The 18210-nt window shown below is 41.9% G+C and overlaps 2 protein-coding genes across 2 annotated transcripts in view; one reads left to right on the top strand and one right to left on the bottom strand.

Moving 5' to 3' along the window:
* The first annotated feature begins 1401 nt into the window (after positions 1-1401).
* On the top strand, positions 1402-9405 carry etfa (electron transfer flavoprotein subunit alpha). The gene is made up of 12 exons (XM_069708668.1): positions 1402-1516; positions 2928-3077; positions 3215-3296; positions 3700-3782; positions 4038-4137; positions 4333-4443; positions 4576-4677; positions 4941-5009; positions 5092-5174; positions 6509-6574; positions 7025-7105; positions 8941-9405. The coding sequence occupies exons 1-12, from the start codon at positions 1478-1480 to the stop codon at positions 8974-8976; spliced, it is 1002 nt and encodes a 333-aa protein (XP_069564769.1). The 5' UTR covers positions 1402-1477; the 3' UTR covers positions 8977-9405.
* The window catches only part of tmem266 (transmembrane protein 266), a 28280-nt gene continuing 19240 nt past the window's right edge, over positions 9171-18210 (bottom strand). The window contains exons 4-11 of the mRNA XM_069708664.1: positions 17655-17809; positions 15810-15883; positions 14874-14930; positions 14516-14654; positions 13685-13800; positions 12925-13117; positions 11241-11303; positions 9171-11156 (exon numbers count right to left, since the gene is read on the bottom strand). Of these exons, the coding sequence (XP_069564765.1) occupies positions 10519-11156; positions 11241-11303; positions 12925-13117; positions 13685-13800; positions 14516-14654; positions 14874-14930; positions 15810-15883; positions 17655-17809 (1435 nt within the window). The 3' untranslated portion in view covers positions 9171-10518. The remainder of the gene's footprint in view (positions 11157-11240; positions 11304-12924; positions 13118-13684; positions 13801-14515; positions 14655-14873; positions 14931-15809; positions 15884-17654; positions 17810-18210) is intronic.

Genomic DNA, 18210 nt, shown 5'->3' with positions numbered 1-18210 from the left:
TAGATATTTTGCACTTGTGAGAAATTCTTTGCTCACAAAATTTTGATTTTGTAAAAAAATTAAGGCCACAGGTAAAATTAATAATTGAGTGAATCAGTCATTGAGACATTAAAAGGCAGAGTACATTCTGGGCCAATGTTTTGTTGATTTTCAGTTCTAAAGTTGTTGTTTTTCTCTCCTCTCTTGTTTGTCTCCTATCACAGGAAGAAATGTTGCCCATTGAAAGCACAGAGTGCTTTGTGTTGTGTGGAAAAAGATTGAAATCATTTTATCCAGGGAACAAACCTTTCATATATTCAGCTCCTCAAATTGATCGTGAAAGAGGTTTTACAAGCAAAAAATATTTCCTCATTTTAAAAAGATTAATTGTAAATGTGTACTGATATTTGGTATTTAAAAAAAAAAAAATCATGACATATTTTATGTTTTTGTAAACAACAACAGCAACACCTGTTAGGTGATCTTTAAATAGCAGACTGTCTTCCTGTTTTATTTGGTGTCAGAAGGGAAACGGTTCTAATAATAAAAAAAAATATACATGGTTGGACCATGTTAACTTAAAATCACAAGACATCCAACTGTTTATATGTTACAGTTTTTTTTGCGAGATAATTGAACGTTACACAGACACCGACAGAGAGAGCTCTCTATTGCCAAGAGGAGAACTTAGAGATGAGTCCCCCTCAACCAGGTGGGGTTCACGTCCTCTAGCAGCGCAAGGCCTCCCACAATCTCACCCAAACAAATTACAGCTAAAGAAAAAGAAAATTACATAAACTATTGGACATCTACCACAAAATTCAACACAGATTACAATGCTATTTGGCTCCAAACAGACAGTTTGCAGCCGCAGACCATCTAGGCACCGTAACCGATCAGAAACCGAGAGAGAAGTTGACCATGTGCAGACTCAGTCGACCACAGCCGGCTGACGGAGACAGACCTCGTTGCCTTGAGAGGGGAAAAACCTCAAACATGTTTAATTCACTTCTCTGACCAAACTAAAATCCAACATCTACTTGGAGAAAACTGTCAGTGTCACAGAAGCAGCAAACATTTGTCACAGTCTGTCACAGCCTGAGAGACAACCAGCAGCTGTAGTTAATCTCCTCACAGGTTACACTCTGCCTTTTTTATTTACTCTTTTCAAATCTGATTTGTACAGTTGGGTATTAACTATATGAATTTTGCTTAGGCTACATGTTGTTTTCAATTCTTTCATTTCATTTCACTTGATATATAAAATAAATATGCTTTTCTTGTATTTTTTTTTCTTCTCTTTTGTTTCTACCATATTATTTTGTGGTCCTTAAAGCTTTGGCAATATTCACCTCAAAGAGAGAGAGAGAGAGAAATGACCGGAAGTTACCGTCGTTGACCGGCACATCTCGCGAGAACTCGTTGGAAACGTCAGATAACCTTTGGCACAGTTTTGCCTGCAGCGTTGAGGCTCCAGCAGCCTCGAAGAAGGTCCAAGATGAACAAACTTTTCAACAAAACAAGTCTGAGACATTTGGTAAGAGGGCGACTTCACTAATTTACACACTGACGTCGTATTGAGTGGTTAAAGCAGAGTTAAAATCCCGAGCGCGTCAGTTATCCCGACTTGTGTTTTGCAGCGGTGCTAACTGGTTAGCTCGTCCAGCTGGACGTCACGCTGGTTCGTCTGACACAGACCTGGTCCTGTTCTGATCAGAAGCGTGTGCCGGGTACACTTAATCTGACATTAACTCCGTTTACGAGCTGCGTCGTGAAATCGCTTGAATGGTAGTGGGTTTTTTTTTTTTTTTTTTTGACTGAATGCTAAGAGGTGTTAGCACAGCTTAGTCTAGTCGTTATGAAATGAACAAGTTACGAAACTGTCATTGACCGGTGTCACCAAAGCGATATCCAAAGCGCGGATCTCCTGTGAAACACCTGGCGGTGAATAAATAAGAGGCCGATACTTTGTTTCCAATACATGTGGATGACCTTTAATAAGTGATAGTGTTGCGACACGTCCAAGGTGTTGTCCTGTTTTACTCTGGTGGTTGTTTGCTCCCTTTCTCAAGGTTTGCATGTACACTTTTCCATGCACTAAGTTGCATTCAGGGTTGCACAAATGATCTGAGACTGCATGTTCCAAATGCAACAAACATTTAAATTTTTTATTTTTTTTATTTTTTATTTTTTTATCATTTAATAGATAGTGCATATGACAAGTATTCTTCCGGGCAGCACAACATAATTAATACCCAGCACTTACTGGAGCACATGTGTTCATCACATTTAGACTGCATGGTAAAAATTGAGACAAAATAGATTTGGGCTGCAACTAATACTTATTTTTTTTTATTATTGATTAGCTATTTGGTCTTTTAAAATGGGGAAAAATGTTTACCAGTGTTTCCCTAAGTTGAAGGTGCAGCCTAAAATGTCTTGTTTTGTCCTGATCAACAGTCTCTAACGAAACAATATCTTTAAGGACTTAAAAGAACAAGAAAATCTTCACATTTAAGAAGCTGGTATCGGAGAATAATGGAATATTTTCATCAAAGAAATTACTCCAAAAGGATGAATAAATTATCCAAATAGTTGATGATCAATCTTCTGTCGATCTACTAATCAATTAAATGACCAGTCATTGCAGCTCCAATAGGAATTAAGGAAGTCATTGTGCAGTGATAATGACCGTAATTGTTTTATATTTTTTCAATTTGTAAACTATCAATATATATATATATATATATATATTTTGTAAACAACGTAGTACAAAAAAAGAGGTATTGGAAGTGTAATCTTAATATTTGTCAAAACAAAAAAGCATCTTCATATAGTGCCTTCATAACCTAACATGAACACAATAGACCCATTTTAGCAGGCAGCAGTGTTTATACTGATACACAGTCCATACTGACTTAAGAGGTTGTTTTTTTTTTCTCCAACAGACCGGCGTCTTCCAGAGGTTTCAAAGCACCTTGGTCGTTGCGGAGCACGACAATGGCAAGTTGACCCCTATCACGCTCAATGCCATCACTGCTGCCAGTAAACTGGGTGGAGAGGTGTCCTGCCTGGTCGCTGGAACAAACTGTGCAAAGGTAGGAAAATATTTTAAGATGTTATTTTGGCCTCCCCATATTGAATTGATATTCAGTTAAGTAGATAATTAGAATAGCTAAAAAAAAAAAAAAATCCACCCGGACAATTTTACGCTAAAAGGTTTTTCCGTCTTCAGGTTGTGGAGGAAATCAGCAAAGTACAAGGTGTGAAGAAGGTCCTGGTGGCCCAACACGATTCTTACAAAGGTTCCCTGCCAGGTATGAAACACTTGATGCCTGCTATTTATTTAACCTTTACTTAAGGAGCAAAAATATATTGAACATGCCCGCTCCTCTTTTTTTAATTCATTTTTTCATATTCACAGACACACACACACACACACACACACACACACACACACACACACACACACACACACACACACACACACACACACACACACACACACACACACACCTGGGGGGGGGGGGGGTGTTGTACTTGACTTGTTCAAGCACACGTTGGCAGTTGTAACTAAGGGGAAGATTGTTGTTCATATGATTCCTCTGCTCTAATATTTAGGGTGTCTATATGTGGCATTGCTGCAGCTATGCCAATTTACAGACCACCTGTTTTTGCTTCTGCTTTATTAATCTTTTTTGTTTTGTTTTGTTTTGTTAGAGGAGTTAACTCCACTTATCCTAGAAATACAAAAGAAATTCACCTTCACTCACATCTGTGCCGGTGCATCTGCCTTCGGAAAGGTAAGTCATGGAGAAGAACTTGTTTGTTTAACTTGCATTTACATATTTATAAAATGCACATATTTTACAATCATGTAGTGAAGGCAATTTTTTATTATACATCAAGTCAGAAGCTCTTACTTCAAATATTCACGTTGTGATGTAATTTTTTTTACCAAAATCCTACAATCAACGAAGTTCTTTGTGCCCATCATCTCTGTCAGAACATCCTAAACTTCAAATTTATAAACTACAGTCCCACTTTCTCTGTTGTAGAACCTGCTTCCCAGAGTGGCCGCCAAGTTGGATGTCGCCCCAATTTCAGATATTATTGAGATAAAATCCCCAGATACTTTTGTCAGGACCATATATGCAGGTAAACCTTTTTCTTTAGTAGATTATGATCTAGAGAATTGTTTTTCCCCTTGAGTACGATCATTCTTCAGTAGAAAATAATAGGCAGTTCTCAGTGAGATAGATAGTTTCTAATAGAATTCAGCTCGTGCAGGTATTTGTTCTATTTATATATATTTTTTGTATTTCTGATGTTAATTACATTTAAATTCTACAGGAAATGCTCTCTGCACAGTGAAATGCAACGAGTCGATTAAGATCTTCACCGTCAGAGGGACGTCTTTTGAGGCAGCGGCAACAGACGGAGGAAGTGCTGCATCAGAGGAAGGTATCGTAGCTCACCGATTCATCGTGCTCTTCCGAACCATCTGCCAACTATTAGGTTGAAACTCTGGATGTTGTCCGGTAACATAAAAGAATAAAGGTGCGACTCTACAATCTCCGATCCTCTGATTCACAGTGGCTGCTTCATCTCCCACTGGTATTTCTGAGTGGCTGGAACAGAGTCTGACAAAGAGCGACCGGCCGGAGCTGACAAGTGCAAAGGTTGTGGTGTCAGGAGGTATGCGTTAACTGTCCATCTTTGTTTCATGTCCAAAGCAAAGTCACCAAAAGGAGGCAAGTGCAAAACCTACATTGTGGATCACTGGAAGATGAATTTATTTGTTTGCAAAGTCACTTTCAGTTTGTTCTTGTCAAAGCGTTGCTCAGCTACATTCATTGTAGGCTGAATATTGTGTAGTTGCATGTATAAAAATTAAGGTTTGGTGTTTTTGTTAGTTCAAGTTGACGAAAAGTGTTTTGTTTTTTTCTTCTTCTTTCCAGGTAGGGGATTAAAGAGTGGAGAGAACTTCAAGCTGCTGTATGACCTTGCTGACAAAATGAATGCTGCAGGTATTAAAAGAACATTTGTCTTATTTCTTACCTGTATTGCTGCTTTTACGTGCTGTGAAATAGCGTCGTATTGTTTGTCCAGTTGGTGCCTCCAGAGCTGCAGTGGATGCTGGGTATGTGCCTAATGACATGCAGGTTGGACAGACTGGCAAGATTGTAGCACCGGTAAGTTCTTCCTTTTCTCAAGTAGTTACGTGGAGCGCCTTCATCTTGTGCAGCAAATCAAGAAAAAAAAAAAGGAGATTTTCAAAAGGCAAAGTTGAAAAGTTTGGCTACTCTTGAACTCAGCTGCAGTGTCAGTGTGTCCATTTCCTTTTGATGAATGGCTGTTAGTCGTCACACAGCCATTCAGCATGATCATGGGTGCTCTTCCCGTCCTAAAAAGGTTAACTTCCCATTATGCGTTTCAGTCGGGTTAACCCAGCTCTGATTATCCACACATTAGGCCTCGCAAAATGTACATCATGGCACATTTAGGGCCTTAAATGATTTAGCCGATCCATTAAAGCAGAATGCTGTGGATGTCTGGTCGGAGCCTCAGACCAGGCCAGACCTAATTGGATTTTCCAAATGTTACGACAAGCTCGAGAAATTTGTCTTAGTGAATTAAATCTAACTCAAATCTGGTTTGTTTATTCATCCTACCAATTAACAAATGTTTAGTGGATTTAGGAAATTCCAAGATTCACATTTCATGCACATGCAGCATGTAAATGACCTCTTCCACTCTGATTAAAGTCCATTTTAATTATCACATAATTAAGTGTAAACAGAGTTAAATGTATTTGAACAGTGGTTAATCTCTGAATTTTCACTGTCATCAAAGCTGTCACATATTGCACCATAGCAGTGTTTAAAAACTACTCGGCAGGATTGGAGTGATGTTAAAAAATGCTTGTCAGCCCGGAGATTTACATGTTTTATCTAAATAATGAGAAGCAGCTCGTGCTGGATGACCCACACACATATTATTATTGGTTTTATCAGGGTGTTTTAGTAAAATAGAAAGAATTTTTCCAACTGGATTAACCAAAAATGCATTGCTTACTCTTTTGAGTTTTAATAATCTTTAATACATTTCAAAATTAGTTTTTTTTTTTTTTTTTTTTTAACAAATAGAAACTTGTAGTTTCTGCGATTACTCTCTGGCTGGTAGAAAAGGGGTCTTTATGCATTTTCTACAGTTATTCTACCGTGTTCGCACATCAACGCTTCGCTGCTCATAGACTTCAGCTGCAACATTAACTAAACAGTGAAATATTCATACGGCGGTGCATTAAACTGGTTCGGCAGAGAGGGTTTTCCAAGCAGCTTCGTGGCGATGCAAAGACCGGCCGACCCTTTGCACGCTCGCCCCGGCACCCTCTGATAGATTACACCGCCGTGGTCATTATATACCATCAGACACTGAAGAGCAACCTTCTCTAAAGCCCTGAGATCAAAGTTCACGTCTACAAGCTTGTAACACTTATCCGACTGTGTTCTCTTCACGTCTATAGGAGTTGTACATCGCCGTTGGTATCTCTGGAGCCATCCAGCACCTGGCTGGAATGAAAGACAGCAAGGTAAAGGTGTCGGAGCCACGCGGGCAGAGATATCCCCAAATGCTCTCCTTACGTGACCTTTTTCTACACGACAAAATGTTCCGATTGTAACGTTAGGTTTACTGAAAATTGATAATGTAAAGTAACCGTAGCTCGCTGAGCTTGGTCGCAGAGTTGTGGTTAAAGCGTGTTCCGATTAGCGCAAACATGTTTGGACCGGGCAGCATTTGAAACTGCCCGTGCACGCACACGCCTTTCAAACACATCGGATGTTCCTTTACGGCCTGCAATCAAGAATCAAATGTTTTGCTATTTCTGCAGAACTTTATACAAAACCTCTCATTTCTGTGATATTTATGTTTAAATTCCATTTTTGACTTTGTGTTTTTCTTTTTTGGTGTGAAAACAAACACATAGTTAATGTTTTACTGTTGTATTATTTATTGTGCATGTCTTTATATTTTTTTTCAGATTATTGTCGCTATCAACAAGGACCCCGAGGCTCCCATCTTCCAGGTGGCCGACTATGGCTTGGTGGCCGATCTTTTCAAGGTAAGCATCTGGGATTCGCACTCGTACAATAAAGTCTCTCATTGGGGAACAACTGAGCATTGCCTGGACTTCCGTGTATGTTTTGATAGCCGAGAGTCTTGAGTGACAGTCAGAATATAACATTTGCCTTCTCGCTGATAAATTTTGCACGATGCCTTATTCCACCTAATGGAAATGTGCAACTGTTGAATTATTAAATTCATGAATTAATCCGAGGAGAGGTCTGGCTGCAACTTGCTGCGAAGAGAGAAAGGCATTAGCATCCCGGAGAAAATAAAAACTGATCAACAGTTACGCACGTTGGCCTCCGTTTCTCATTCAGCCTTTACTTGCCAGGCCGCTTATACGCTTAGTTGCGTTCTTGTGTCTAGCTGGTACTTGGGGATAGTGAGCCAGGCGTGTTGGCACGACGAACAGCGGAGTCCAGTGCTGCTCGTGAAAGGCTAGTAGGTTATATTTTCAGTTGTGTCCTGTTGGTCATGTTTTATTTAGCCCCTCAGGTAGTGTCTGAGCAGCCCAGGTGTCCTGACAAACTCTGTAGAAGTGATTAGTAATAATAGCTAGTGGCAGCAGAGTTGTGACCTACTGGGTGAGATCATCTTACATGTGATCACTCCTCAGATAACTGATTAAAATGGATGGGCTTTCTACTTTTTCCCCCAAATGGTCAATTGATACCCCCGATACCGACCGAGGCAGTGACTGATGATTCCGTTCTGATGGTGCTCGACTCACAAGGAGGAGCCATTTGAATCATTTTTTCACAAAAGGCCTTTGAATCAGTCTCCTTTAAAACTACACACCTTGTTTTATCAACATCTTTATTTATGGGCCAGATGTCTCGCTTGTTGAAACTCGCTTCGCGTTTAGCAACCTCGCAAACAATGATAAATGTTTGTAGACTTACAGCCGCCTATGGTCTTGATAAATCTCAGCGTGCTCATTTATACAGTGAGCCTCAACGCGCACGACGGTTTGTGTAAGGAATTCGTAAATGTACGAATATGGAATACGCCGTGACGGAAAATGACAAATTCAGATTCATATTTACCTTCATAGAAATGGTCTCGGCAGTTGTTAATGCAGAACAGAAATAGTTTGAATTCATGGCTCAGTGGTTTCTTACGGGGTGTTGAGGTTTACCTAAGAAGCAAACATTGTGGAGCTGTGTAGAAACGTGTAGTTTTGAGTTGTCAGGATTGCCGTAAACTGCAGTAAGATACACTAAACAGAATACAAAGTGTGATTTAAAAAAAAAAAAAAAAAAGAAGTTCTGCAACTGTTCCTGTTGTACGTATTGCAGCGGTGAGCTATAAACGTATTCGGCAAGTACTCTCAAGCTCTGTTGCTTGAATGACATCAACACCTGTTCCACTCACTTTTGTGACCCCTAGTTTGTGCACATTTGTGATTTCGCCGTGGACCTGAAAGGTGAACAGACCAGAAGTTTGTGTCCAATTTTTGGGGAACAAAAGGAAGTCGCAAATACGGCAATGAGGAGGAGCGGTTGGAGAGCAACGATTGTAGGTGGGTGGGGGGGGGACAACGCGTCCTGAGCACATTGTCATGTTGGAGAACTCAAACGCCATCACGCCACAGTTCAGGTTCATTGCACTGAATGTTTTCCCTCAAAACGCCTCAGTTGAACTCTGTGTCGGAAGTCTAACCCCGGGGGGTCGGCACGGACCCCGAAGATGTCAAAGGAAACCCACCCGGCACTCCTCGTCACGGTGCTGCACAGGAGCAGTCTCGCAACTTTTCCATCACGCCTTCTGTATTTCCTCAAGCGGGTCCTGCCATAATCCTGACAAATGTCCAATGTTTTTCCTCTCAAGGCTGTTCCTGAGATGACGAAGGCACTCGGCAAGTGAGAAGGAAGAAGCTTCCACCGAGGTTTCACCACGCAGCTGCAACATGCTACAAGAATAAATCTGAGAAACGGTCACCGCCTTAAAAAAAAAAAGAAAATCTGAAATAGTGAGTGTGCAGAAATAATTTCACTATCAACAGCTCCTCTGTGACTCTTTCATATATGTACTGAATATGTTTTAAACATCAATAAATAAATTGTACTTACAATGTACTTACAGGGGGGTCTTTTTTTTTTTTTTTTTTCAATTGGTAGTACATGCCTAGTAATTTTTATTTAATTGTTTGGTACAGTAAAGAACACGTTTGGAAAAGCTAAACTTTGATTTTGTTGCCTGTAAGATGTAGCTCTTCATACTAACCATATCAAGAATATGTAGCGTTTAAGATGCTTTTGGAAAAATAATGTATTAAAATGAGACAACTAATAACTTGTTTCGCCATGTTGTCCCTTTATTGGGTTCATTTTGCAGTGCTCTCTCTCCATGATCAGGATAGAAAGTGCCTGTTGACAGTACAACAAACATGGTTAGTTTGCAGTATGGTGGAAATCTGAACAATTCATGCTATAATTTTATTTTCAGCATTTTATTGTAGCCTTAAAGTTCCTCACTATTTTTGACGCTGATGACCAAACCCATCCTGAAACTATTTACACAACTTCCAAACGTTAAAATCATTTAAAAAAAAGAAAAGAAGAAGGGTATTTTAGACCTGAATGATGTAATATCTATCATGTGCAGGTTTAGTTTTCAAAGAATTTGGTGCGCGAGGGTCATGTTGTAGTTTGCAACGACTCGCTGACTCAGCTGGGTTTGGTCAGCTTCCAGTCATGGCACCTGGATTAAAAACTCACGTGAACCATCCACAAGTCAAAAGGATTCTGCACTCGTTCCACTCAGAATTTAGATACAAATGTTAACATGAATATAGAAAGACAAAGATATTAGAAAGAAGTTGAGACTGATCCAATGTACCCTGCAGCAGTCCATCAAAGAGGACTGTTCTTTGTGAGATTAGAGACACTAGACCGACTACCAAAACGGCTCCTACACCTGAACTTGTGGTGAATCTGTGCCTGGGCAAACTGATTCACAGTTTGCGTCTCGCCATTACGTCCTCATTTTAGTATCCCCACGTCCTCCAAAGTGTATCGGAGGAACTAAATCCTCAGCACCATCCTCTCGCTGGCTTCACTGTCGAGAAATCAACCCACAACTTATCAAAAGCCAGATTTTCTGCACAGGCCTGTTGTTTGAAAATGTTGGACTTCAGCCCCGTTTGCTGGTTTCTTTTGGTAAAAGTGATTTTTTTTTTTTGTATGAGTGTCAATTCCTGATAAGTGTTGCCTGATAACGAGTCTGTCGTCCATGCCCTTTGTTTGTGCTGCTCCGGCCAGTTCATCCTCTCAGTCCCAGCAGTCCAAAGAGGATGACAGATGTACAGTTTATGTGCCGGTGACTCCCAACAACATGGGAGTTTAGTAGAGCATTAATTGTTGCGGCTGATCCGAGGATCGAGTCCTGTGAAGTTCCACGTGAGTCCTATGTCTCGGACAGACGGTTGACCGGAGCGTCCACCGGCCCCATCATCCTGTACTTCTCCTCTAGAAGAGGCTCGTTGCCCTGCAGATGGATGACTGTCCTAGAGTGGAGCCCGACTCGGCTCTCCTGGTTCCTCTTGTTGTAGATGTTGACCCTGTGCTCCAGCTCGGGGCTGGTTTTTGTGGAGCCCGTCGGGCTCGGCGGTTTAAGGTTGACGGGGTCCAGGCCCTTCTGGGTGAGGCACGAGTCCTCGGACAGGGAGGACAGCAACTCCTGCACCACAGCGCTGGGACTCCCTCGCGGCTGAGTGCCCAGTGCCAGAGGGCTGCTGTAGGGCGGAGGGTAACAGTGCTGGTCGCTGTAGTCTGTGGAGGTGGAGGCCTCGCGCACAGTGGAGCTGCAGTCCATGCTGGAGCCCATCGTGTGGCTGCTGACGCTGTGCTGGCGGGCGCTGAAGCTGGTGCGGGACACCGTGGTTGTGGAGGCTTCGCTGACCGAGCTGCCTGTGCGCCGCAGACGACTGGACGGCGCCGCGTCCGCGCTCGCCAAAGAAGAGGGAAGTTGACTGGGGTTGTTCGGCAGGTGCACGTCTATGGCTGCCGTGGTGATGACGCGCGCCGGGTCTGGGATCCCCATATCTGCAAACACAGCACATAATGCACGGGCCTTTACACACTGTGGGTCCACAGATGAGACTGAAGCAGGAGGTTGCGGACGCTCACCGCTGCTTGGCTCGCTGTAGTACTGGCTGATATAGTTGTTCATGTCGTCTTGACCGTGGTGATCTGAGAGGGTGGAAGTGAAACACGAGTGAATTTAGCGTGAACGTACGTGTTAAATCAGCGCGAGGTGTGAACAGTAACTTCCCTGAGATGATAAGACAGTAGTGACACTTTAACACTGTCAATATGTTATAAACCGTTTATTCAATGGTTGGTTATATATGGTTTTTAAATCCTTAATGGAGGCACTTACTTAGTTGTAGGCCAATAAAAGTCTTAATTACTGTATGTGTCGACAATTAAAGAGTCCCCTTGTGGGAACCCATGAAGCTGGAGATAATGAATGGATATAGATCAAAACACAGCTGTAATAATGTTAAACATGTCTATAGATGAGATGTTATAATACTGTACATTAACAAACAATAAGAAAGCCCTTGAAGGTGTGTACAACCACATCATGTGTTGCAAACTGTTCATCGCATGTTTGTATACTGCTTTAAAAATCTAAATAAGGGTACATAAAAGTGTTACCTTGAAAGCTTGTTGTACCTTAATATTGGGTTCCAACTGATTGTTTTTATGTTTCGTTCAATAATTCTAAATCTCTAAAATGTAAAACAATAGTTTGATTAAAAAGTGATGCCTTGAAATTGCTTTCTATTTCTCCGACAAACCAAACAGTCCTAAATCCAAGGTATTCATTTTACAATTATACAAAATAGACAGCAGCACATCTTCATACAAAAGTTGAAATGCAACTTATTTTCAATTTTTGTTGATCCATTAATATATTTATATAATTGTTTTAGCACTACCCGGTTGAACAGTTGAGGATGTTTCACAGACCACTCAGACCAAGTGTTTCTCCTCAGTGCAGATCAACGTCCCAAAGGACTGCTGTATTTATTTATGCTTGGATTTCTCATATTCATTTTATGAATGTCTCAACAGGGACCCCCCCCTCCCCCTCATTGTTCAGTCTAAACTGTGACCGGGAACATCCCCACATAATCAATACCAGTGTATAAGGTTCAAGCCCAGTTTAAAGGGAGGTCTGAGTAGAAACACAGTGACTCAGTGATTTATAGCTTTGATAAAGGAAAAGCCTCAGTGTTTTGAGCCCTGACATCACCTGTACTGGTGGTGCTTTACGTCCCGTGAGTTATGACCTGTCAGTGCGTGAGAGGTTTATAGTCCATCTAAAGGCGTGGCACCAGAATTTTGATGCGGACTCTGAAGACGGATGTTTTTGAGAAAAGGAAACCAACGCTGCCGCTGTATGACGTCCATTAATAAACTATCTTAACCTGCAAACAGAAATATTATGTCATATTTCAGACTGATTATTATTTTTTTGTTGCTTCTGGTAACCATAAAACTCTGCATTACATATTTACATCCACATATACATAACGTGCAGTACATATTACCAAGGACCACAGGGGATTTCTCATTCAAAATTCCCATCCATCTCAAAAGGCTTTAAACCTACGAGCTCTCAGTCAGGAACCAACTTCTTTTACACCACTTCCTTCCAAGGCATTGAATATCTCCGCATTCAGCCATCCATGTGTGAGTGTGGACAGGATTTACTGTGGAAAGCACAGCCTGAGTTCCCGCTCGTGCACAGAGGTCTTTGATAGCCTGTAATACAAAGAGGTTGGGTGTTCCGGACGGTTACCTGCGGGCCCCCCGGGCTCTCTGGCTTTGGCTGGCCTGTGATGCTCGGAGGCCCCAGGGGCCAGTCCGTCCACCTCCTGGAAACTGCTGCTCTGTTTACCCCACATATGGTGGATCTGCATGGCTGCTTCACGCTCTGCTACCAGATCCAGGTCCTGTTGGGCCAGGTGGGCCCTCAGCTGCCTGATTTCAAACTGAAAGGAAAGAATAAGAAGTGAGAGAACGGGAGAGAACACTTTCTTTTCTTCAGATATATTTAAGTAAGATGGGCAGAAACATTCAGGACAGAACATATACTGTACATTGTCCTTAATATTACATCCACTTCTATCCACTCATTTTTTTTTTGTTGCATGTAGTTACAATTTAACTCTCAGACATACAGTGGACACTCTTCTCCTCTTCTGGGTCGACATACGAGAAACAGAGAACACTCAGTGGGTGCACTCAGTTACACTTATAAAGTTAAACTTATTTTTCAGCTGAGTAACGTCACTTCAAAACAATAATTGAACTACGATTATTAAATTGTGAGTTTGCCCGTAGATTGTCTTGAGATGATGTATAGTGGCTACCTGATATCGAGCCAGCTGTAAAGGTATTATCTGATGATGTTATGAGATCAGTTTTGTAAGTTACCGTCTGTCTTTTTGAGAAAGGATTTCATATTTGTTTCTTGCTCAGCACTTTGCTGCCCTCTGCTGGTCACAGGCAGCTATATATTAATATGAAATAGGACTCGGGAGAGGAAGACGTAGTACCGCCTGTTCTTGGCAGATCTGGGTGAGACGATCAAGCTGTTCCTCCCTCACCGCCTTGGCCTTCTCATACTGCTGGATCTCCAGCTCCATTTCCACCTTCACTTGCAGCACATAGGCTAGAACAAAACGACATATTGTACTCAGTTTCGCTTCAAAACAAACATTTAACTTTGCGCATGTCAATACTAAACACTAAATTGATTTCATCTAGTGTTTACTTTAACCCCTGCAGAATTGTGAAAAAGTGTCCAAAGTGATTATTGTTTTGTTAAAGTAAAAGCCTGCAAATGTTCCATGTACATTGACACATGACGAGGGGCTTCTGCCAACAGAGTTTGTGACATAAAAGGCATCAAGAGTTTTATGGTAAGCTTTTAAGCAATAGTTTGTGGTGGTGTTTTTTGGATTGCATTATATTCCCGAAACAGTTTATGTCTGAGGTGATACGTTCAAACCTTGCTCACAGTCAGTAATCATCCCTTTGAACATGTTCTGTACTATATTCTGAAACCACATGGGGGAGCAACATCGTTAAAATGAAAGAATTATTCCCATCATGCAAAATGCTCTTCATGCTTCTCTATGATAAAGAAATTAGCATTTTTGTGAGCACTGAAAACCCAGGTTCACGACGATTGGCGACGTCCCACTATCAGTGCAGGTTAAAAAAAAAGAAAAGAAAAAAAGGGAAAAAATAGGAAAATCGAATTGAGCAAACAACCTCAAGATTGAATGTAGCCGATAGCGCAGAGAGCACAGTGGCGGCGTCTATCTCTGTGACCTGACAGCAAAGGACAGGACACAAGGGACGTCAGCCCCTCCCAGCCTCACCGTCAATGATCCTCTTGACCCTCCAGATGCGCAGTGTGATGATGAGACCGATAGCATCCCAGGGGCTGCTGGGGCCGTTGGCCACCGTGGAGGCCACCATGGGGGCCAGAGAGAGTACGATGACAGCTCCATCAAACACCTGAGAAAATATATATACACACACACACACACACACACACACACACATATATATATATATATATATATATATATATATATATATATATACACACACACACACACACGTACACAGCGGGTTACGCTTCTAAAGTTGCCACACTGAGCTATGACATTGAGGGAATGACACTGCAGTGAAAGGGGCCCCGCATCAGGACTAATGGGACTCCCGGGAGCTTACCTCTACTTTGTTCTCTATGTAATCCCATATCCCCAACACCACGATCCTGAACACCGTCTGAGACAGTCAGAAGGACAGAGATGGAGATGGAGAGCAGGTTACACAGGGGAAGATGGAGGAAAACAAGGACAGCTTGACTAAGAGAGACTGGGAGATGGAGGCAGAGCATGACATTGTTAGTTCCTCCCACAAATAAACCTGATGGTCCCATTTATCAATGACATCATATTCATACACACATCATCCAAACAATTAGACACTGCATTTTACTCTCTCTGCGGTACACGGTAGGGACTGCAGAGAGCAAACAACCCAAAGCCCATTCTCATTTGAGATATTTAGGGTTGGACTGGAGCAAAAGCCGTCAACCTGCTGATTCCACTGCTTCAGTGCAGCACTGAGGAGTAGCCTCTCCTGCTAAATAAAACTCCTACAAAACAAAAGGCAGCAGTTGGGAGGACGAGAATAAGGAACTAAGACAAATGTGTCTGGCTGTAAAGAAAATGGTAATCAATACAGCCCACCCGAGGCCTCGAAATTATTTCAAACTAGCAGCCCAGGAAAGTTCCATCTGCATTTTAAAATGTTTGTGCTGAGGATCAATCGAAAAACCTGAGAGGGATCAACCGTGCCAGTTTCAAGGACAGCAGTTACACAAGTATTTTCAGAATATTGATGCAGATCTTTCTCGTATGATCTCTAATCTTTCATTCAGACACACTATCAGTGGATATGTACACAAGATCACCTGCACTGGAGTGTCCCATCCTGCCGTGACAGAGGGCACGGGGCGCTTCAGGTTATTGTTAGTATTGTAATGAGTATCTGTCGGTGTACATCAGCGGCCGCACATACTGCACGACAGAGCATTAATCGACAGGCCGCTGCATCAGCTGTAAGTGAGACTGTTTTTGTGTCGAGCGGGAGAAGACTCACCTCAGTGAAGAACACCGAGAGGATGGCCAGGCTGATCCAGTGGATGATGCTGGCAAACTGGAATGCATTATTAACTGAGGGAGGAAGGGAGAAATAACGGATTATTTTTGAAAGATAGCTATGTGACATGCAGTGGTGAAAAATGGACGCTGCGTTTTGGTAGGAATATATCAAGCAGTTTTTGCCAGCTGCATAACACTGACAAGGTGCAGTAAAGTGAATTCAGCGCATACTGTACATGCGTGTGTCTGTATCCTCCCGTCTATTCGTCAGGCTAAATGCAGACAGCCTCAAACCGCACTCGGCTATCTGCTGTGGCATTTCTCTTCACGCGCCACATCTCCCTCCCATCTGTCTTTGTTTGCTGTGTTCAGTGATCTGTCTATCAGTCTATTCGTCTTCTGCCGGTCCTCCTCACAATCATCCAACAGCCTGCTCTGTGCTGCTCGATTTCTTTGTCCGCCATCTCCCTTCACACATTTGTCTTACTTTTCCTTCGCCTGGTCAATCAGTCAGTCCCCGGGGAGCAACAAAGACTTGACTGCATTTGGATGCTGCCGAAGCAAGACCGCGTGTTTCAGCACTGTGACATCAAACGGGTCATCACCTCTGACCTTCCACTTATGGTCGGTGAGGATTTCTCCATCGCGCCAGGTGATGGAGACAAAGGTGACACTGAGGTGATGTGGGTCCGGAGTTTTGACCACCTGACATTCTGTGTTAACTGTGGAATACTAATAGGAAGGTTGTTTCCCCAAGACTGTGATTGGTCAAAGCCTCGGGTCCCAGAATTGATCATCGGTGACATCATTATACAGTACAGATGGTTAGCAGCTAGTATTTACGGCTTTCTGCACACGCTCACATACACATCACATTGTACATTCATTCTTGTTTCAATTTTTTTTTAAAACGGACCTGAATTATATCCCAATCAAACATCATTAATTATACTACAGTATATTAAAACCTTTAACCACCCAAGCAAGGGATGGTGACATTGACATGTCAGCAGTCCATTAATGCTGACATGGGAAAAAGTTATATCAATGTAAATACAAATAAATCTATAAAGACTCATCTTTTTGGTCATTGACATCATTAAAAAAAACAAAAAAAACACTTTAATTTAAACTTAATCCTGGTAAAAGGCAGAGCATACGGAAATCGGAACATTATGTTATTTCACTACCTTTCTATGCAATGTTGCAGTCCATTAAAAAAAACAAAAAATCGGACAAATCTTAAATCCAAATTTAAAGCAAGAGTCTAAGCATTGTGCCAAACTGTACATGAACTTGTTAATTATTTTTGGTGGACAAACAATGGAGATGTATTTCCAAATTACCTCCATCACATAATTCATTGTGACATATTAGCTGAGACAACATAAAACATCTTCAAAAAGCTAAAAATGGCTGATCTATTGCCCCGGTAAATTTATAGGTCTAACACAGTATAATAAGAGTGTGCTTCAGTGTTGATTTTCTATGTTGTAATTTATGCAAACTAACCCCGTTTATCTTATAATTGGCCATAATAAAATAAAGGCATCTTCCACGAGCACATGATCTTTCAGCAGATCTGCTTTTATCCCAATTAAGGTGTAGTGATGTTGCTTCTTCGTCTCAGGTTTTTATATGTCAATCCGTGCATTGACCCCACTGCCTTGGAATAACAATTAGTAAAGAATTGTGCCGAGTAGTCCACTTTTCTCCCTCTACAAGAATTAAGACGGTAAACAATGAATATAACAAACCACCTCCCCGCTATTATGTTCTCAAACCCCACACAACACACTGTTTCAAGAATCTCAGCCACGTTATGTTGGTTTCCATCACTCACACTGCAACAGCTTGGTGTCTATGAGCAGCTCCAGCATCAGCAGCAGCACCACCAGAATGACGCAGGCGACCAGGAAACAGTTGAAGCCAGCTGACAGCAGACAGACCTGCCACAGCGCTGCCCTTCGTCCACAGCATGGCTTCAGCCAGTTCGACCTGAGTGTGTGTGTGTGTGTGTGTGTGTGTGTGTATGAGGAGGGGAAAGGGGAGAGGGGGGGTGAAAGACACGGAGGTGGGACGGGAGAAGAGACGCGAGTATGAGGATAAATTATAGTTCGGGTTGTGATGCTATTCTGAATGTGATACTGGAGCAGAATGCAGATTTGACAGACAATATGCAAGGTCAAGTTAATAAAACACAAGAAACACAAATTCTGAGGTGTGTTCAACCTTGACTCTACTCAGGTTTCAGTCAGTCAACAATCTTCTAAATATTTTTCAGCAGAGGGCAGTGTTCTGCACACAAATCATACAAATGCGGAGTATGCATGAAGATATTAATTTCCCTTAAATTTATTGTGAAGCATAGATACATGTACTTCTAGCACCGAGATGAA

This window comes from Brachyistius frenatus, unplaced genomic scaffold, assembly GCF_029030835.1.
Source record: "Brachyistius frenatus isolate BFR_SWC_R1_liver_20210118 unplaced genomic scaffold, ASM2903083v1 Contig_77, whole genome shotgun sequence".
In the NCBI taxonomy this organism is placed as follows: domain Eukaryota; kingdom Metazoa; phylum Chordata; class Actinopteri; family Embiotocidae; genus Brachyistius; species Brachyistius frenatus.
Note: the sequence above shows the minus strand (reverse complement) of the source record. Positions and strands in the feature narration are given on the sequence as shown.